The sequence below is a fragment of the Nannospalax galili genome, unplaced genomic scaffold (assembly GCF_000622305.1).
Source record: "Nannospalax galili isolate Female #2095 unplaced genomic scaffold, S.galili_v1.0 scaffold533, whole genome shotgun sequence".
Lineage (NCBI taxonomy): Eukaryota > Metazoa > Chordata > Mammalia > Rodentia > Spalacidae > Nannospalax > Nannospalax galili.
In genome coordinates this window covers 62255-85353 of record NW_008333774.1, presented here as the reverse complement: position 1 = coordinate 85353, position 23099 = coordinate 62255, and the positions used below count along the sequence as shown (strand labels likewise).

At 40.5% G+C, this 23099-nt stretch overlaps 1 protein-coding gene across 1 annotated transcript in view; it reads right to left on the bottom strand.

Annotated features, from left to right (window-relative positions):
• Window positions 1-18660, bottom strand: part of LOC103730176 (immunoglobulin lambda-1 light chain-like) — a 178692-nt gene extending 160032 nt beyond the window's left edge. Inside the window, exons 1-2 of the mRNA XM_029561233.1 lie at window positions 18609-18660; window positions 18183-18485 (exon numbers count right to left, since the gene is read on the bottom strand). Of these exons, the coding sequence (XP_029417093.1) occupies window positions 18183-18485; window positions 18609-18651 (346 nt within the window). The 5' untranslated portion in view covers window positions 18652-18660. The remainder of the gene's footprint in view (window positions 1-18182; window positions 18486-18608) is intronic.
• Window positions 18661-23099: the final 4439 nt, after the last annotated feature.

Here is a 23099-nt window from a genome sequence, read left to right as displayed (position 1 = left end):
TTGAAAGAATACATGTCCACGAATTCAGGCCTTCAAAGGATACTTGAAGCAATACAAGGAATGGAGAAAGGAGCAACTATACCCAAAGGAAACAGAAGGAAACTAAATCAAAATATAATTGTAGAAACACAAAATTAGACAAATAATGCAAATAGTAATCAAAATGATGGCAACCAATACATATCTTTCAATAATAACTTTAAATATCAATGGGCTGAACTCCCCAGTCAAAAGACACAGGCTAGTTGAATGGGTTAAGAAACAAAATGCATCGTTTTGTGATTTGTTAGAAAACCCATCTCATCTTCAAGGATAGTCACTACCTTAAGGTGAAAGAATGGAAAAGAATATTCCAAGCAAATGGCACTACGAAACAAGCAGGGGTTGCAATTCTAGTATCTGACAAAATAGACTTCAAACTAAAACTAATTAGAAGAGATAAAGAGGGTCACTTCATTCTGATCAAAGGAACAATAGACCAAGAAGATATTACAATCGTGAACATATATTCACCGAACTCTGGTGTATACAATATCATAAAAATAGTACTACAGGACTTTAAGATCCAGATTAATCCCAACTCATTAATAGTAGGGGACTTCAATACCCCATTGTCTCTATTAGATAGGTGAACATGACAGAGAATTAACAGAGAGACATCTGAGACCTAACACACATCTACCAAATACTCCACCCGAACACCAAAGAATATGCTTTCTAATGCGTACCTTATGGAACTTTTTCCAAAATTGACCATATATTGGGGCACAAAACAAACCTCAACAAATACAAAAAGATTGAAATAATTCCATGTATTCTATCACACAACAATGCAATAATGTTTAAAACCAACACCATAATAACTACATGAACACATGGAGATTAAACAACACACTCCTGAATGATGAATGCGTCAAAGGAGAAATTAAGAAAGAAATAAAGGTATTCCTGGAACTAAATGAAAAGGACAATACAACACAACAAAATATCTGGGACACATTGAAAGCAGTCCTTAGAGGGAAATTTACAGCTCTAAGTGCCTACATTAAAAAATTGGAAAAAACACAAATAAATGACAAAAAGAAACAACAAAAATCAGGGCAGAAATTAATGAACTCGAAACAAAGAAAACAATACAAAGAATCAATGAATCCAAGCGCTGGTTCTTTGAAAAGATAAACAAAATTGATTGACCCCTAGGCCATTGAGCCAAAAGAAAGAAAGAGCAACAACAAATGAAACCCAAACCCAGCAGATGAGACAACAGACAACAAAAAGATAGAGGGCACAGGGACCTCTGTGAAAAACTATGTGCTACTAAATTTGAAAACCTGAAAGAAATCGAAAGGTATCTAAAAGCCAAGGAACCACCAAAACTAAACCAAGAAGAGATTAACAGCCTAAATAGACCCATAACACATGAAGAAGTAGAAACAGCAATACAAAACCTCCCACCTAAGAATATCTCAGGAAGAGATAGATTTACAGCGCAATTCTACCAGACATTTAAAGAAGATCTATATCCAATACTACTTATTCAGAAAGATAGAAATGGAGGGAGAACTTCCAAATTCCTTCTATGAAGCCATCATCACTCTAACAACAAAGCCAGGTAAAGATACAACCAAAAAAAGACTATAGACCCATATCCTTAATGAACATAGATGCAAAATTTCTCAACAAAGTACTTGCATAAAGCATACAGACACATATCAGAAAGATCATTGACCATGATCAAGTCTGCTTTATTCCAGAGATGCAGGCATGGTTCAATATACATAAGTCAATAAACATCATAAATCATATACATGGGCTCAAAGAAAAGAAACACGTGGTCATCTCAATAGATGCAGAGAAGGCCTTTGACAAAATTCAATATGCATTTATGTCAAAGTCCTAGAGGAAATTGGACTGGAGAGAACATACCTCAACATAATTAAAGCCATATACAAATAACCCACAGCCAACATCATTCTAAATGGAGAAAAACTGGAAGCATTCCCATTGAAAACAGGAACAAGACAAGGCTGTCCACTATATCCACTCCTCTTTAACATAGTGTTTGAAACTCTTGCCAGAGCAATAAGACAAGAGAAGGAAATAAAAGGAGTAATAATTAGAAAAGAAGAAATCATATTATCCCTTTTTGCAGACAGTATATCTAAGAGATGCCAAAAATTTCACCAGAAAACTCCTAGAAATTATGAACACGTTTAGCAAACTGGCAGGTTACAAAATTAATCTACAAAAGTCTGTAGCCTTTCTAGAGAAAGCAATAATAGCAATCACAGAAAGAGCACATGGAAACACTCCCTTCCACAATAGCTGCACAAAAAAAAATTATTTCAGAATAAACCTGACCAAAGACATTAAAGACCTCTACAATGAAAATTTTAAATCTTTAAAGAAAGAGATTGAGGAAGACATGAGAAGATGGAAGTCCCTCCAATGTTCCTGGATTGGACGAATTAATACTGTGAAAATGACAACCCTACCAAAAGCCATTTATAGACTTAATGCAATGCCAATCAAAATCCCATTGACATTTATCACAGAATTGGAAGGAAAAACATCCTAAGATTCATATGGAAGCACAAAAGACCTTGCAGAGCAAAAGCAACCCTGGGCACGAAGAACAATGCTGGTGGGACTACTATACCAGATTTTAAACTGTATTACAGAGCTATACTCATAAAAACAGCATGGTCCTGGCGCAAAAATAGGCCTGTAGATCAATGGAACAAAACTAAAGACCCAAATATGAGTACATGCAATTTCAGCCACCTGATATTTGACAAAGGGGCCAAGAACATTCACTGGAGGAAAGACAGCCTCTTTAGCAAATGGTGCTGGCAAAACTGGATCTCCACTTGTAGAAGAATGATATTAACCCTTATCTTTCACTTTGCACAAAAGTCAACTCCAAATGGATCAAAGACCTTAATGTGAACCCTGAAACTCTGAAACTTTTAGAAGAAAACACTGGCAATAAAATCTAAGTGTAGGAAATAATTTTCTAAACCGGTCATCAATTACTCAGGAAATAAGGTCAAGAATCAACAAATGGGAACTCATTAAACTAAAAAGTTTCTGTACATCAAAAGAAGCAACCAAGGAAGTGAAGAATAACCCCACAGAGTGTGACAAAACCTTCATGAGCAACACATCTGACAGAGGGTTAACATACAGAATATATAACGAACTCAGAAAACAAAGAATAAAGAGAGGAAGTAACCAATTAAAACAAGGGTTAAGGAGCTGAACAGAGAGGTCTCAAAAGAAGAAATAAAGATGGCTAAGAAGCATGTTAAAAGATGTTCAACATCACTAGTAATTAAGGAGATGTATATTAAAACCACTTTAAGATTTCATCTTACCCCAGTCAGACTGGCTAAGATCAAGAGAACAAATGATACCAAATGTTGGAGACGATGTGGGGAAACGGGAACACTCATCCACTGCTGGTGAAACTGCAAACTTGTTCAACCCCTATGGAAAGCAGTGTGGAGAACTCTTTAAAAAAACTAAAAATGAACCTACCATTTGACCCAGTTATACCACTCCTTGACATATACCCAAAAAACTCATCCTATTGCAGAGACACTTTACATCCACGTTTGTTGCTGCTAAGAGATGGAAGCAACCTAAGTGTCCCTCAATTGACAAGTGGATAATGGAAATGCGGTTCATTTATACGATGGAGTTTTACTCAGCAGTAAAGAATGATGTAATCATGAAATTTTCAGGTAAATGTATGGAACTACAAACTCATACTAAGTGAAGTAATACAGACTCAGGAAAAAAAATGATGTATGTTCTCCCTCATATGTGGATCCTAGCACCAAATCCTTATAAGTGAGAATGTATCTAGACATATGACAGGAACCAGGATATTGAAAAGAAACCAGGGAGGTAAAGGAAAATGAAGAACGTAAGAGATGAGAACAGTAGGAAACAGGTGTTACTAAAGGAGATATGGATAAAAACGAAATTATTTAAATGGGAGGGGGACAAGGAACCTTGGGGATAAAGGGAAATAATTGTAATATTTTTAAAAGAAAAACACTGACTATATTGAAGCATCTGCTGCAGACACTCAGAAGTGGCACATGACATAAAATATATGTAAAATTACACATAAATATGTGTAAAAATATTTCAGTGGTAAACTTAAAAAACATACCTATAATAAGCTCCGCATGTTGGGTCAGACCTTTAATCCCAGCACTCGGGAGGCAGAGGAAGGCAGATTTTTATGAGGTCAAGGCCAGGCTGGTGTACAGGTCTACATAGTGAGTTCCAGGCCAGCTTGGGCTACAGAGAGACCATCTGAAAAAGATGGAAAAAAATTAAAATACAAAAATAAAACAAACCAAAAAAACTATAATCATTCTGAAACTCCATAGGAACAATACAGGAAATAATATGGAGACACCCACTTTCCCAAAGCATGCTGAATGGCTGAATGGCAGAAACAGAGAGATGGGTCAAGTATTGAATGGGAAGAGTCATGTGGGGATATTTTTTATTGAATTTTTGTATTTCATACATCTTAATCATATTAAGATCCCCACCCTTATTTGCACTTCCACATAGTCCCTACCACCAGATTTCATGCATTTATGCATTTAACATGTCATATGTGTTAAAGCCTATTGAGTCAAGTATGTGTACCCAGATGTCTCTCGGTACAAGGTCATCCACTGGAGTCTAGTTGCCCTATCTAAATCACTCCCTCAAAGAAGATCAGCTCTCCCTCACCTAGCAGTAATCAGCTACCACTAGTTCTTTGGATAAGGTTAGGGTCTGCTGCCCTTTTTCTTAGTACTATGTTGGAGTTTTGTCTGCTTAAGTTTGCATGGGTCTTGTGCATGCTGATAACATTGCTGCAGGGTCATATGAACAGCATCCCAGGAGCCTGGAAGACTGTTCCGCTATGGTCATTCACCTTCTCCCCAACTCTTACAGTACTTCTGCCCCATCTTCCGCAATGGTACCTGAGCCCATGTTGGGTGAATTTTAATACAGGTGGCCTGTCTAAGAACCCACATTCTGTAGATTGTTGATCTCTATGCTGTGATTATTTGTGGAATTTTGTGTTCATTGCCCTCCAATACATGAGGGAGCTTCATTGATGAGAGTTGAGAGATGCATTAGTATTCTATCTTCCCTTTATTTCACTATGTTCTGTGAGCCTTGGGTGTAGAGTTTTCATGGTAGATGTGTCACTCAGGGTTGAGCATTTCACAGACACTTATTCTATGTGTTGCCAACTGTGGAGCTCTGTGCAAAAGAAGCTGCTTTGAAGAGTGGTGGCTGGCATAAGTGTCTGTAAATATAAGGGCTCATATTTAGCACATAATAAGAAATTGCATTTGTCACAGGAAAGAGAAAATACCTTTAACCTAGGAATGCGTCAATCTTGGAGTTTTCTCTAAGATCTATGACCTCTCCAGACATGATTAATGGTAAACATAGTATTTTCCAATGATGTAAATTCAACTAGGTCCCATTCAATGTACAATAATTTATCTACCACTAGGGAACAAAAAAAAATGCAAGCAGAATTTCTTGCTTTTAAAAAATGTGGTGAACAAAGATTAATAAATGCAATCATTTTGTAGCAGAGCTACCTAGGACATTGGAGAAACAGGAAATACAAATATTTACTATATGTTAAACTGCCTGTCCGTTCAGGAACTGATCCCACATATGTTTAAACAAGTCCTTACTGCATGTCAGATATCATTTTAAGTTTGTCAATATAGAGAAGGTCCCCTCCTTGCATGAGCTAACATGTAAGCATGTGGAGACTACTATCAATAAAAATAAACACATATTTGAATATGGCAGTACAAGACATGGAAGACTTAGCTCTTCAGTTTTATAAAGAACAATTTCATTCTTGAAAATATAACACATGAAGTAAAAATATTTTCATAGGAATAAAATCTTCCTTTTCCCTTCCATTGTTATACTTTCATGGTTTGAGAATTTTATCCATGTAATGTATTTTTGTTTTTGTTTATGTTTTTGTTTTAGCTTTTCCCCCATTTTTATTGAATTTTTGTGATTTTCATACAATATATTTTGATGGCATTTAGATCTGCTCTCGTCTCCACAACTCCCTCCACTGCATCCCAACCAATTAAATGAACTTTTTTATATATACAATAAAGTATATATGTATTATACATATACACACATACATATGTGTACTATAGAATATGATTTGAATTCCCCAGTGTCCTTCCATGGGGATCTATCCACTGGGCGCATCTAGAGCCCAAATCTACAAGACACTCTACCACCCATTCCATCCCCTATTTCTCCCCTATGCTCCCTCACACAATGTTTTCTCTCCCTGAGACAAGACAGCTGCTGTTAGTTAATGCATTCTAGATATGATAAGGAAGCTCACTCCTGAAATCTCCGTAGTATGGAAACCTAACAATATCTGCAAAATGACAAAACCTGTTGACTTGCCAGCATGGATGAGGAAATTTCATAGAATCCCACTTCAAGATGAAGAGCTACAGGCAATGTGCTGTTGCTGAGGGAGGGAGAGTCAATTTTCTAAAGGAACTAGCTCCCTAAGAGGAAATCCCAAGCAGGAAGCCCTAAACATAAGTATACATGGGCATCACTAAATGGCCTAAATATATATATATAATATATGTGTGTATAAAATTAAAATATTCAATATTAATATAATATATACCAATAATATACAAAGAAGAGGACAAGAAATTATGAGACAGGGCTGGGAAGGGACCAGGAGATGTGAAAATAATGCAGGTACAATACTCATGCTTGCAATTCTCAAAAAATGAAAAATAAAATAAAATATAGATTTTCTCTCCCCCCAGATAATGTTCATTCTGTGTTTTCATCCTACACAATACTATATTACCTAAGAATATTTTCATACAAGAACATTATGTATATTGAGTATTTTACCATCCAAACTCCTTTACCCTCCTCCTGAATATAGATTTCATAGATGCATTTGAATCCACCTATGATGCCTGATGTCCAGGGCCTTCCTGGAGGACTGGAAGGAAATGGCAGGTTTGATGAATCAGAGCTAATTAAGCAGGGGCAGACCTGCTCATGGCTTGATCTATGGTCCTCAGAAGGAGTGTGGAAGAATAGGGAAATCAGGGCGCTACAGAATCCAAATACATATCCTTACTACCCAAAGTCAAAACTTGGGAGACAGTCAAAATCATTGGTGTGAAATACATTTCAGTCAAGGATCTGCTTTCAGAAGACAGCATGGTACTCTCCACCCACCCCTTTAAAAAGACTATCCTAGAGACCGGATATATGACGGAAAATTTTAAGACATGGGAAATGGGCTGTGGAAAGTGCTCTGGGCAGTTATCTTTGTTATCCAAGTATGAGTCTGAAAGATGGTTTCTTTCTCTATTTGCTGTCTGAAATAGGTCTTTTGGGGGATAAATTTCTAAAATTCCTCTGACAAACATGTAACATTTTGGCAAGTTAAACCTCAAATAAATGTATGTGTTTTGTGTCAGCGACAAAAGCCTGGCATGACTGCCATGTGTGGAGTCAGGGAAACTGAGTTCTGAGGGCCGAAGTGGGGCTGGAAGGGAAGAGAAAGTGACTCGTCCTTCATCTGTCTCCTCAGTTCGAACCACACACCCTTATGATTCAAGAAATTCTCTTAAAACTTGGCAATACCCTGAAAATAGTTTTTTAATTTTTTATTAATTCTTTGAGAACTTCAAAGAAATAATTCAGAGAATAAAATTATTGCAGTTTATAGAACTGCAGTTATGTTTTAATCATATTTTCCCATTATCCCACTTGTTCCCAGATCTACCCCAATTCTCTACCCACACAACTTCATGTACTTCTTTGCCCCGCTGAATCCAGTTCCACTGCCCAAAGGCCCTCAATCGTGGAACCTGCTCTGGAGAACACACCAGGGCTCACGTTCTCAAACACTACAAGTGGAGAGCTGGAAAAGAAAGAGGAACAGGGAAAGTGACCACAATCAATGCAGACTACAGCACTGTAAGAAAATTTCACAGTATAAGAAGAAAATGCAATTTCTTAATTTAAATATCCAAACAAATTCATAAAATTGATATATACAGAACTAGATATTCTGTTGTCCAAACGATATTCTGTAGTAAAGTACAGAATGCAGAAAGTTTCTTTAGCAGTTCACATCTGAACCACTTAGGTGAAGTCATTTTGCTTTAGACTTGATAATGCCTAGCAAAGGCCAGGGCAGCAGCTCTGCAAGTTAAACTGCCAGAGGAGTTGCCATTGTCACAACAGAAAGCGATTTGTGTCTCACTTCCTCATCTGCCTGTGTCACTGTGTGAATTTTATCAGTGCTATCCCAAACCTGACAGTAATAATCAGCCTCATCCTCAACCTGGGTTCTGCTGATGGTCAGGGTGGCCATGTTTCCTGAGCTGGAGCCAGAGAACCAGTCAGGGATCCCAGAGGGACGCTTGCTATCGCTATATATGACCAGCACAGGGGCCTGGTCTGGCTTCTGCTGGTACCAATGAGCATACTTATTTGAAAGATTATCCCCAGAGCAGGTGACTGTGGCTCTCTGCCCTAGGTTCACTGACGCTGCTGGAGACTGAGTCAGTACATAGGAGGCCAAGGAACCTGGAAGAGCGGAGAGAGGAAGAATAATGTGAGTGGGGAATGCCTTCCCAGGGACCACCCAAACACTATGTCAGAATCAAGCTTAGGGTTCTGGCCAGGCATGCTCAGGGTACCCAGGAAGCTGAACCTGGTGAAATATCCTGGACAGGTTACCTGTACAGAGAGAGAGAAGGGGGAGGAGCAGAGTGGTCCAGACCATGGTGGAGATGTCACAGAGATCTGAGTCCTGAGACTCACAGCACAGCTGAGTTCCTCAGGCATCTCTTATTGTCTCTTGGGTACTTTGGATGCAGAGTGTTTGGTGACTATGCAAATATATTTCCCCCCTGGGGCTCCCCATTTAGACCCATGTAGAGAACATTCCTCAAAATATTGGGTGGAAGGCCAGGGTGGTGGTGTACGCCTTTAATCCCAGCACTAGGGAGGCTGAGGCAAGCAGATCTCTGTGAGTTCAAGGCCAGCCTGGTCCACATAGTGAGTTCCAGGACAGCTGGGGCTACAGCTGGGGCTACAGCTGGGGCTACAGGGAGACCCTGTCTCAGAAAGCCATTTTGTGTGTGTGTGTGTGTGTGTGTGTGTGTGTGTGTGTGGTGGAACAGGAGATTGAGAAGGAGGTGTGAAGCCCCTGCTAATTCAGGCTAATTCATTGTTCAGAAAATCATCCTGTCTAAAGCCAGTATCACAGTCGCCTTACAGGAATTTAACCCTCAATCAGGGTCATGACCCTGCTGACCTGTGTTCCGCAAGGCTGTGGGCTTTCCATGAACCTGTCCATGGGCTGAGCTTGATTATGTTGAGAACACTGTGGACATCTACACAGGAGAAGGGGGGGCATGGCCCCTTCACCCTTTTCCTCCTTCTCTCTGAGTCACAAAACATCAGTGTGTCCTTCCTTGTCCTTTCAGTGAAAGTAAGCTGTATGTCATTAAGATGTGTGATGAAAACTTTCCTATGTTATTGGCTTAGTAAATAACCTCTTGCTTTTATGGTATCGTGAAATAGTCAGTCTCAATTTTCACATGGAGTGTGACCTCTCCTTGACTTCATTGTTCCTACAGTTGGGTAGCATGTTTATTGTGACCTCTTCATAAGTGTCAGAAGCAAAATCTTCTCAGAAACATATGCCAGTCCCCATTGTTTGTATAAAGATCATCATGGACAGGGTTCCACAGAGCTGAGGTTTGGACTATAGATGATCAGAAATCCCTGAATGAAGGAGAATCCTGATTCTGAGCCAGTACAGTCAGGGTCACAGGTATTCCTTGAGACAGATGGTGTCCAGGTTATTCTGCAGAGGGAGAGGCCACAGTTCCCTCTTCCCTAAGGTAGATTGTACCTCAGCAAACTCCTTCAGCATGAAGGCATATATGACTCTCGGTGTGTGAGGAGAGAGAAGAGAGAAACTGTAGACCTTTCTGGAAGTGCCTAAGAGTGTTAAATAAGCCCTAACCCTAATGCATGACAGTGAGAAAGTTTGCCGGGGCACAGGGAAAGACCCTGCCATCCCTTCTGTGTGTAGGACAGGCCTAAGTGGTCCATCATTTCACAATGTACTCCATCCTGGAGCACCTGGAGCTCGGGTGGTCTCCTCAGTGACTGTCAGTCCTTAAGGAACTCCCAGGCTCACATCTGGGATTGCTCTATGCCAGAGCATTTCCTTGGTGAGTTTCTCCCTGGGTTCAGTGTTTTTCCAGTGTTCAGGAGTGAGATTGAAAATATGACCCTTACAATATGGTCACTGCTGACCAAAGATTAACCCTTTGACATCTGCTGAACTTCTGGGCTAACATCACATCTTGAACTCACCCTGAGTAGCCCAAGTCTGTCCTGAGGCAGCAACTATGCTGCCCCCTGCTGGGGGAAGAATCAAGGAGAGGACGTTCCCTCCCACTGATGACAAAGTCCTTTTGTTTTATTTTTGGGTTTTTGTTGTTGTTGTTGTTGTTGTTGTTGTTGTTGTTTGAGACAGGGTTTCCTTGTAGCCCCAGCTGACCTAGAATGTAGACCAGGCTGGACTTGAACTCACAAAGATATGCCTGCCTCTTCCTCCCAAGTGCTGGAATTAAAGGCATGTGCAACCATGCCTAATGACAAGACCTTTTAACCTAATGAGGAAGGAGGACCAGCCATGCTGTGTCTCAGCTCCATCTACCCTTCCCTCTCCAGGCTATAACAGTGAAGTGGCTTCTATGTTGTGTTGGGAAGCAGGACAGGGTCAGTCCATGGAAACTATCCCTAGGTTGAAATTTACCTTTCTCTCCTTTTACTATTTTTCTTTTCTTTCTTTTTCTTTTTCCCTTTAGGTTTTGAGAGAGAGTCTCACACTATAACTCTAGCTGGGCTAGATCTTACAATGTAGTCCGAACTGAGTTTAAACACTTCCTTCTCCTACCTCAGCTTTCTGAATGCTGGGATTACAGGCATGAGATATCACTTTTAATGTATTATTTTATTTTTTTCTTATTTATTTTTTTTCAACTTATGTGGAGCAAAGGATAAAAGAGGATTGTTTGTAAGAACATAGATATCCACATACTTGTTTGTGGCATCTTTAGACCATTGGTTATTTACATGTTTAAGAAAGTAGACTGATGCTGCCACATACTAGTAAGAGCAGGTGGTTACCACCGTCGTGATCCTCATCTCCATCACCACCATCTTTATTGCTGTTCTCACTTGGTCTCCCCCTCCTAGGCTGTGCGAGAACACTTCAAACCATGCCTAGTTCATCAATGTTATAAATTGTGTCACCCTGATCACTCATATATGGAGAAAATTGTACCCAGTATAAGGGAACATGCTCTGTTCTGAGCCCCTTTTCTCTTATTTCTATAGGAAAGAATGCAGGAAATTCTGAGACCAGAGCCAGTCATCAAGACTCCACTAGCTCTGTCTTAAATATTAGACTATTTTTGAACTTTGGTAGCTTATATTCTAAAATTTAGTTTCCTAAGCACAGTATACCCATTCCTCATGTTACAACAGATAATGATGAGAATTTGAGTCTCTAAGAAAAGCAGGAAAAAGCTAGTTCAATCTAGGAGTGGTAAAAGATATTCTGGATTCAGGTCCTGAGCATTCTGAGACCCAGGCAAATTCTTCTAAAGCAGTTTATGGCCCATGCAGCTGACCACCATCTCCATCATGGCCTAGCCATCACCAGGAAAACAGCCCATCCTTCAGATAATGGTGTCTTTGGATGGAGGACAGCTGGAAGCTCAAAATCTGTTTTGGGAGAAAAGCTGTTGTGCTGGGCAGGGTTGGCCGTGCTCCATGTGTTGCTGCTGTCTCTTCCTTTCTCTTCCACAGGTTGAGAACAGATGTCACATGGTCAGCTTTCCTGGGGTAACTGAGTATTCAGGGTGCCCCAGGCCTACAGGCTCAGGAGACTAGAGAGCTCATTCTCAGGATCTACCCCAACAGCATCTCTTGGACTGATCTCACAGTCAGTGCCAGGCATGGAGTCCTGTTGGGGCTGAGCCAGGTGGCGAGGCCTGGAGATCGCTTCTTCAAATGAGAAAAAGGAATGGGAGCCAGAGGACCAGACACTGCTGGAGATAGCCCAGTTTGTATCCACAGCTGGGTGGAACTTCATGTCCCCTGCCTATTTATCAGGAAACCAAGACTCTGTCATCAAAGACTCACACTGAAGTGGGTAGAACTCTAGATGTTTCCAGGGGAGCACAGAGGACAGCAATCTAAAGGACAAGAGAGGAAAGGTTGCTTGCCAGGCCCCATTCCCCAGTCCAGTGCTCCCTCAGAATGAGAGATTTGCTTGTGTCCTCACTGCAGCACTGCACCATCCTTTTTAGCAGCAGATGCCACAGGCCCACTTCTGGAATGTGCTAGTGTCCATCAGGACTCCAGGCACACAGTGCTTCTGCAACAGGCAGGACCTGATTGTGACCATAAAAGTCAATGTGAGGAACAACTTTTTACATGAAGAATAATGAACAAATGAATTACAGATATAAGATTGCTCTACTTACTGTCTTCATTTAAAATTTGTTAACTTGATACTGTCAAATTCAGATACTTTAATAAACTCAGAAGTAAAATAATGAATAACTAAATGAAAATAATTCTATATTGGTATTTGAATGCTCATCTTGCACAATCATCTACAAAGTTCCCATAACTAAGGAGGAAGGAGCTGCTGGTACCATCTGGGTTACAAATGCTCTATTGCCATGTGGGAGGTGTAGGCAGGTTGAGACAGGTTCATGGCCAGGAGAGGCTTCCAAGATGACTTCAGAGTTTCTCATAAGGCCTGGTGGTTTGGGGACCTCTTAGAAGGTTCTGATGGGCTGATGCCAAAGCATGGAAGAAGGTGCCCAGGATCCTAAAGTCAGTTACTTGGCACTAGCTGGCTAGGGAGGAAGGTGATGGCCTTAGGGATGTCTGCTGTGTGATTCTATTAATTAATAAAGTAGAGAAATTCCTAACATACCAGGATCTTTCTATTTTCCATTATTATAGATGAATAATATATAATAACTGAATTCTACTCATTTGTTTAGAAGAGTGGGGTGTATAAATTTCAGGGAATTTGATTTATGGGTCTCTCTTACTGCTGGGGACAATTCTCCAGGTTCCAAAGCAGTACAGAGTAGCATGGTAAGAGAAACAGCTCTGACATTTTCCAATGAAATCACAGATTCGCAGTATTACAAATCTACTTTTATAGCCCCATTTAACCTGATTTACTTTTTAAGATTCCCCACCATGAAATATAAAGTCAAAATAAGTTTCTACCTACTTAATAATATTTCATGTAAGTATGGCTTTGATATGTTTTAGGAAGGGATCTTAAACCCATTTCATTCAAGCCCTTAAACCCAAACTCTTAATTTTCTCACAAACAATATATATTCATTCGTTCTCAACAAACCAACATCTTAACTCATTCCATTATAAATTCTGACATCCGAGCTATGATCTAATACTCAAGGCAAATCCTTCAAGTTATGAACCTGTGACACCAAAACACCAATTTCTTATGTATTATGGAGCAGTCATGGGTATATAGCCTATTCTAAAGGAGAAGGAAGAGACAAGAAGAAAGGGTAACCAGCTCAGAGCAAGCTTGCAACTCAGTAGGGTCGATATCTAATCCTAGATCTACTATCATCACCCAACCTACTCTGTGGTCTGGACTTGACACGGGCGTCAGGTAGGTGAACTCAGTTCACCAAGTTGCTCTCACAAGTTCGAGACTGGTGGCTACAGTTTTCCCTAGTGAATGTTGTTTGCTGCTAGATGTTCTAGGTTTCTGAGTTCCCAACACCCATCTCTTAAGTAGCCAGAGGATGAGAGATAAGTTCCCATGAGCTCTTCCAAAGATTATGCATAGGCTGAGCTCAGTGGCTGGGGCAGGTAAGACTCATCTTTGGAATAATACTGAGGACAAGCCTGAGATGGTCACTTTGAGGGAAATGAACAGGAAAAGACTCCATAGTATTTTAGAGTCCAAAAGATCTGCCTCTAAAGAATACTCAGAGGATTTCCATTGGGGTCTTCCCTGGCACTGCTGGTGACATGCAATGGTATGGGTACCGATTTCCCTTTGCAAAAGTGCAGGTGAACTTGTATGTGGCTCCTAGTGAGGCAGAGGGAGAGGGTCATAAGGAAGTACAGCTTGGGGGTTGTACAGTAGAAGTACAGACATTCATAGTTCCCTTGAATAAGGAGAAGAGGGAAGGGTGTCTCTGGCATATGGTTGTGAGATTGTTTCTCAGAGCTGAGACCTGAGTGCTGAGCCCGCTCCAGACTTGTTTAATGAAAGAGAAAGAAAATGGAATCCAGGCCCTGTTACAGACACTCCAGCATGCTGCTGAGACAAATTCGCTGTAGGTGTCTCAAGCCTCCAGAAATCTCCAGTGGACTGAAAGAGCACCTTCCTGCAGGATTCTACCGTTCCCTCATGACAAAAGTTCTAGGTTCATCTGAACCACCAAATTTAAATAAAGAAATGAGAAGGAAAAGAGTAAATAGTTCACCATCCAAGTGCACCATCACTGTGGACTCTCATATCAGTCAACATTTTAATGGAGCCCCAGTTGTATTCATGAAGTTTTCTGAAATCAAATTCTAGAAGAATAAACTTAAAACGTGTTTATAAGCATCAATTCAATATTTTTTTCAAAGTCCTATGTTTTAGAATTCTTTAAGCTTTTCTATTTGATTTAGTATTTTTAACATATCGTAGTACTGTAGATGCAACATTTTTTTTCATTTGTTATTTTTATTACTTATTTTTATTGAGCTTTTTAAAATTTCATACAACAGTTCTGAATCAAATCTGACTGACCCCCTCTCCAATGCATGCCTCCCCCTTTCTCCCACCAAACCCCATGCACTCTGCCATACATGCTAAGTCCTCTTCATTCAAGTGTTTGTACCCAAATGTCCCTCAGTGTAAATGTCCACTGGAGTCTAGTCAGCCCATCCAGTGGTCATATGTAAGTCATACTCTCCCTCACCCAGCAGCAATCAGTCTCAAATAGTTCTCAATCTAGTGATGACCTGCCACCTATTTCTCACCTCCACTTTGGGCCCTTGTTTAATTGAGCTGACATGGGTCCTGCGCTTTACACCACCACCAACACAGGTTCATATGGGCAAGAGTCCAGTGGCCTGGAAGTCTCTACCTCCCTGTGTTCATTAACCAGCCCTAGATGGTTAACGAATTTTTCCATCCCCTCTTGGCAATGGTCCCTGAGCCATGGGTGGATTTAACATACAAAAGCTTGACTACATAGGCCTAAACATGTGTGGCAGAATGTGTGAAATCTGGTGGGGGGGTTATGGGGATGAGGGTGGGGAGGGGGTCTAAATATGATTAATATGTATGGTATGAAACACACAAATCCCAATAAAATGTTCATTAAAAATTAAAATGGGGGCTGGAGAGATGGCTCAGTGTTAAAAGCACTGACCCAGGTTCAGTTCCTAGCACCCACATGGCTGCTAAAAACCATCCTTAACTCCTACTCCAGGGGATCTGATGCCCTCTTCTGACCACCACAGGCATCACCAACACAGGTGCACCTACATACATGGAGGTGATACACTCATACACATAAAACAAAAATAAAAAATAAAATATTTTTAAATTATAAAAAAATTAAAGAGAATTACACACACTTTAGTTTTGTGAAGCAAATGTTCTTTCTTCAGTCTGGACTTTTCTACATGTCTGTGTGACTCCCTATAGAGCTCTGTCCTTGCTAGTGTTGATTTCGGTAGCATTGTAAATAGCTCTTTCTGCCCTTGTCATTACTTACTCAATCCTCTGCTTTAACAGGACTCTAAATGAGACAATGCAACTTTGTAGTCAATGAACAAATGAATGTGGGGACAAGTTATGAAGACATCATAGCTTCATCCCTGTTCTTATTCCCAAATCTGTGTTACCGGTTCTATTGCTCCCCCAAAAGATGTTATTATGGAAATACTATTCAACCAGGATCCACTTTATACTCTGCGAGGTATACAAAGACTTTTCATTCAAGTGGGGCATCTTACCAAACAAGTTGTAATCCCACGACGACTGCTCACTGCTTTCTGAATGACTCATATGCCATTTGGGAGGATGTGACACTGCTCACCCGACAGCCCATGCTTTCATAGGCCATTTCCTCTCTTATATGTTTTGTCCATGAAAACCCTGAACTCCTGTCCCTTTCACAGCCTTAACGGACATCTTGGAGGCATTGTGCTGCATTTGTGGTCATGATGAAAGTCTACATTTCAGGAAACTGATCTGGTTACAAGGCATTCACACCTCCTTTGACATAGGTGTTGTCTTTTTAGTACACATTTGACAATGTAGGTTTTTTGCTTGCTAATTTGGGAAGCTATCTAAATCTGTAGGGAAAAGCCTAGTAAATCCTCATCTTCCTTAATTTCACATCCCTCATTATGCCTAATCTCCAGTATTACTTATTTTAATACTTTTAAAGTAAATATTATTTGTGATATCCAAAAGTCTTGTACATTAAAACATGGATTTGACCTATTTTTATCTATAAGTTCCCGTTATAATTTCTCCAAGTATCTCTAATAAATATTGTTTGTTTGTTTGTTTTCATTTTTTATTCTGGGAATTGAATTCAAAGTGCTCAAATATGCTAACCACTAATTTTATCCTTAGACACACCACCAAACGTGCTAGATTGATTGTTAAAAGTTAGGTAAATGCAGGGTTTACATATGGAAATTTTTTAAAAGTCTTCTAGTTTTAATTTTTATTTTATGTGTGTGAGTTCAATGCCTGAATGAAGGTAGGAACGCCCACGTCCTGCAGTGCCCACAGATGTCAGAACAGGGCACCGGAGTCCCTGGAACTGGAATTACAGATGGTTGTTAGCTGACATGTGGGTTCTGGGAATTGAACCCAAATCCTCTGCAAGAGCAGTCAGCACACTTAACCAACTGAACCATTTCTCCAGCCCCTACATATGGAAAAAATTTTAAGAACTACAGACAGACCATTTGCCAGACAAGAGGTACACACCTGTAGTACCAGAACTCAAGAAGATAGGACAGATGGGTGGATAATCACATGTTGTCACAAGCTGGGGATGCCTAGCAAAACCCTGTAATAAAAGAAATTTTGACTTGGAAATATAATCTCAGACAATCATGTGATTGTTTTCTTCTAATTTCTTAGAGCAGAATCATATATTTTGTAAACACACACATCAGAAACATGGCATCTTTATGAATTTTTTCACTACGCGTCATTGAAGTCCCAGGAATTTGGGTGTTTGATACTAGAATTCCACTGACTAAACCTGGCATTTTATTTAAATGATCATTTTACAAGCTCAAAGGTGCAATCATAGGATAAATCCACACATATATAGGAATCATTGGCTTATGATCATGAATGTGTCCTGTATTCAGCATCTGTTACAGTTTCTGTCTCATCCCTGCAGTTTCCTTCCTCAGTGTGTGATGGCTCAGCATTTCCTCCTCCTTTTTTTCTATAAGAACCTACAAAAATGGACTGATTATCTTTTCATAACTCTTAGCACAGACTCCTCTTTGCTCCTGGAAACATGATAGTGGGTGAAATCCATGTTGACCATTTTATCACATATGACCTATGATCAAAGTTTGGAATCTTCATGGAAATATGCAGTGCACTGCACTGTGTGGAGCACTTACATTGTTGAGTATGGGGAAAAGGACAGAAGACAAAGGCAGACATGGCACTATGAATTGGCATGTGAAGAGAATTGTAACCTCTACATGATACTCCAGGACAGTGGGGAGGGGAATAACCACAGGAGTTCATCCATATAAACTCAGAAGTTTCAAAAATTCCTAAGAAAGTATTGGAATAAAAGAAAATATTTGATGCAAATTAAATTTATCTAATACTTGAGAAAAAAACAGGCAAGTTCAGGAAGCTCTTTAGAACTGTGAGACAGGACACCAGGGAAGGAGCTGGGCCCCAGGCAGATCAACCAGGTTTCTGTCTCACTTCTCCTCTGCCTGTGCCACTGTGGGTTATTCATGGTTCAAACCACAGTAATAGACGCCCTCATCCTCCTCCTGGACGTTTTGGATGTTCAGGTACCGATCCAGCCAAGAGCCTGCACCCGTGTATCGATCAGGGATCCCGTCTCCCTTGGATCCTATAATGCCATTAGGGCCCACTAGGAACACAAACCGGGGACTTTTCCCAGGTCTCTGCTGGTACCAGCCCACAGCGTAATTACTGAAGCCACTGCTCAGGGTGCAGGTAAGTTGGACTGATTTTCCCAGAGAGGATGATGCGGATGGTGGCTGAGTCAACACAGACTGAGAGAGGGAACCTGGAAACAGAGATATCCATTAAAGATCTGGAAGAGGCATGAGAATAATTGTTGGAGGAAAGACAGACATGGGGAGTGTTGAGTCTGGATAATGGTCTATCTGAGGTCCTGACCACCGCCCACCTGAGAAAAGAGTGAGAACGATGAGGAGACAACTCCAGGCCATGGTGGAGGTGACCAGTGCTGTCTTTCAGACCCTGGATCCCAAGCCTCTTATGCCCTCAGCCTGTGTCTGGGCTGGACCTAAACTCCCATGCAAATGTACCCACTTTGAAGTGTAGATGGAGGGTTCAAAGAGAAAATAGTCATTTTGTTTTTATAGTTTGCCTCCCCCTTGTGGCCAGACATTAACTGTGTAAAAGCCACCTGTGGTGTCAAATTAACAGCCTGAAGGTAGAATCTGAGTGAGTGTCCTGATAAAGCTCAGCAAATTCTCACAGTTGTTTTCCATCTGGTATGCCTTGGTGGGATGCTGGAGCTGACTCTACCACCCGTCCTTCAATCATTCAACTAAGGCTGGTAGTATCCAATTATCATTCAACTGAAGTTATGTCCCCAGCTCAATCCAGGGCCCATACTTGACTCTGGGGACAGAACAGGAGCAGGAGACCCCATCCATTTCCCATGGATATTTTGTCCCTCAAAAGAGGTGCCCTGCTCAAAATCACCATGTTGTGCTCAGTGTTTCCATGAGGCCTATGGCTGCTTTCCACCTGGCAACTCATCTATGCAGAATACGACCAGTGATTCCCCAGAGGGAGTCTGATTCACAGCTGTTCTGCTAGGAGGTGGAACTGAGAATAAAATGAGTGAGAGCATCAGAATTCCCCCCCCTTTTTTTGTCTTTTTGAGAAAGTGTCTCCCTGTAGCCCCAGAGACCAGACTGACTTCAAACTCACAGAGATCTACTTGGCTCAGCTTCCCAAGTGCTGGGATTAAAGTCATGTGCCACCATGACCTGGCAAACACCAGAAATTTTAAGAAATAGCTTGCTTTTTGCTTTCACTCCTTTTTAGTTCTTTATCAATATTAGAGTTTCTTTTCATTGGTCCTTTATAACAAAGTCTCATGCAATGCAAACTGTGGTCAAAAGAGGGTATCTGTCAGATTCCCTTGAATTGGATTTATAAGCAGTTGTTAGCCACCATGTAGGTGTTGGAAACTAAACCTGGGACCTCTGCAAGAACAACTAGTGTCTCTTAACCACTGAACCACCTGTCCAGTCCCCACACAAACTATTTTTGCAGATGACCCTGGCCCCGTTGTCCCATTCCCCCATTCCCTAACTCCCCTCTTCTGGTCCCATTCCTCCTCCCAGTAGTGCTCCCTCTGCTTTCTTCTCATGTATGTTCTCTTATCTGTAGTTTCTTCTCCCCCTCACGGTCCCTTTCATAATTTCATAACCCATACTCACACCCACGCATACTCATATACATAAAATGTAAAGCTCTGGATCTCTATATGAGAGAAAACATCAATATTCACACTTCTGAGTCTGTCTCCTAGGATTCCTGATTAAAGAAAGAAAGCCAATCCACTGCTGTTAGCGCCAAGAGGATAATGGATTAGACTTCAGGATGTACCTGTTGCTCCTCCAGCAAGCATGTGACATGACTAGCTGCAGTGTTTCCCGAGGTTTAGGGAGATGTGAGATAGGTAGCAGGAGAGGTTGTAATGACCATCAGGATGACCTCAGGACCAGTCACTGAAATGAGACTGAGAGATTCAATTCTTTGATATGAACATGTGTTGATTCATGTTGATGGCATGTTATTGTTTTCCCCTCTCTATTACTCTTATCCTCTGACACATGACATGGTAATAGGACTTCACTTTCTCTCTCAGAATGTAAGATCAAGTGTATAAAAACAGAATGGAATCCAGCTCTGAGAAAATGAATGTCATGCTTAGGTAATCATAGGACTCTATATTCTCTCATGAGAGAAATACGGCTCAGAGAATGGCTCAGCAGGTTTATGGTAGCCCTGCTCTGAGTTAGAGTGAAAGAAGATGTCAGGGAGCTATGTAGTCCTAATGTGGATCACCGTAGATGATCAGCACAGGGTGTTAGCCTGGCTTCTGCTTATAACACTGAACATAATCTTCAGAGACTTGTCTCCAGAGCAGAAAATGGTAATCATCTGACTTTGGGCCACTGACACTGAAGGAGGCTGCATCAGCACATAGGAGTCCATGGAACTTGGAAGAGAGAATGAGGGAGGAATGTAGAGGATGAAGGACGCATTCACATGAGACTTTCCAAAGATTATGCATGGGCTGAGCTCAGTGGTTGGGGCAGGTAATACTCACCTTTGGGGAGGCCTGGGATGGTCACTTTAAGGGAGAACAGGAAAGGATTCCATGCTACTATAGAGTTCAAAAGATCTGCCACTGAGTTTTGAGGTCTTCCCCGGCAGCTGCTGGTGCCATGCAATGGTATGGGTACTGTTTTCACTACACAAAGTGCAAGTGAACTCAGATGTGGATCCCAGTGAGGCAGAGGGAGAGGGTGGTAAGGAAGTACAACTTGGGAGTTGTACCCTGAAAGCATAGAAACTCACAGTTCCCTGGTATAAGGAGAAGAGGGAAGGGTAGTCTTGGCATATGGTTGTGAGATTGTCTCTATGAGTTGAGAACCTGAGTGCTGAGGCCTCTCCTGACTTGTGAAATGAAAAAGAAAGAGAATGGAATCTAGGCCCTCTTGCAGACACTCCATCACACTGCTGAGACATACATGCTGTAGTTTTCTTGAGCCTCCATAAACCTCCAGAGGACTGAAAGAGCACCTTCCTGAAAGTTTCTACATTGTCCTAATGAAAAAAGTTCTAGATTCTTCTTAATCACCAAATTTAAAATAAGAAAGGAGAATAAAGTAAATGGTTCAAGACCCATGTGCACCATCACTGTGGCATGTCCCATCAGGCAACAGTTTAAGGGAGCTAGAGTTGTAGTCATGAAATTTTGTGGAGTTGAAATTCTAGGAGAATATGGCTTAGAATATGTTTATAAGCAGCAATTCAGTAATTTTTTCAAAGTCATGTAATGGTTTAATATTCTTTAAAGGCTTTATATTTGATTTAGTATTTTTAAATATCATAGCACTTTAGGCTCAATATGTAATATTAAAGTGAAATACACATTTGTTTATTTTGGTGAAGCTAATTTTATCTCTTTGGTTTGTAGTTTTTTGCATACTTACGTGTCTCCCTCTAGATTTTTGTCCTGAGTACGGTTCATTTTGTTAATATAGTAAATAGAATGTTCTGCCTTTGTATTTTCTTACTCCTCTGTTTAATAGGACTCTAAATGAGACAATGAAACTTTGTATTCAGTGAATAGATGAACATACGAGTTTATAGAAACACCATCACTTCCTCAATGTATTTATCCTCAAGTCTGTGTTACCTGTTCAAATGTTCCCCAAACTTTGACTTCATGGAAATATACAATGAAACTTTGTATTCAGTGAATAGATGAACATACGAGTTTATAGAAACGCCATCATTTCCTCAATGTATTTATCCTCAAGTCTGTGTTACCTGCTCAAATGTTCCCCAAACTTTGACTTCATGGAAATAACACACAGCCAGGATTCCTTCTTCCCTGTGTTAGGGATGCAGAAAGAGCTTCATTCAAGGCTGGAAACTTATCAAATAAGTTGCCATCCTTCAGTGGCTGCTCAATGCTTACTGATGAAGCTGACACTTCCCATGGGAGGGCTTGACACTGCTCCTGCCACAGCCCACGCTTTGATAGACAGCTCCTCTCTTATATCTTTGCCCATGGACACCCTGAGCTGCTGTCCCTTTCAGAGTCTTAATGGACATCTTGAAGAACTGTGCTTCATTTGTGGTCTTGGTGAATGTCTCTGTTTGAGAAATCTGATCTGGTTAAAAGGCATTCACACCTACTTTGTGACAGCTATTGTCTTTTGTGTACACATTTGACAATCTAGTATTTTTTGCTCATTTTGAAAGCTTCATAAATCTTTAGAGAAAGGCCCAGCAAATCCTCACCTTGTTTAATTTCCCATCCCTCTTTATGCATAATCTCCATTACTAAATACTGTAAAAACATACAAGAAATATAAGCATTATTTGTGATATACAAATTCTTTTACATTAAAACAATGAATTTTACTTACTTTTATTAGTACATAACTTTTTTTTAACAATTTCTCTATCTATAATCTACTTTGTTACAATGATTTTTTTTCATCTTTTTATTTTGCGAACTGAACCCAAAGGCCTCAAACAAGCTACCCGAAAGGTATAGCCCTTTGATATACCATCATCCTTACTATATTGATTTTAGATGTTAAATAAATGCAGTCTTTGCATATGGGACTTTTTAAAGTCAGACATGAGGTACAGACCTGTAATACCAGCTCTCAAGCAGGTAAGGCAGAAGGCAGATGGATCACATGTCTTCACAAACCAGGGAAGTCTAGCAAGACCTTGTCATGAAAAAGCATTCAGACTTGGAAATACATTATCAGACTAATGACTGTTTCCTTCTTCTAAACTCACAGCTCAGTGTCATATTCTTTGAAACATAGAACTCAGAAACATACCATTTTCTTTATGGGTTCCTCCACTGTACATCTTTGAAGGT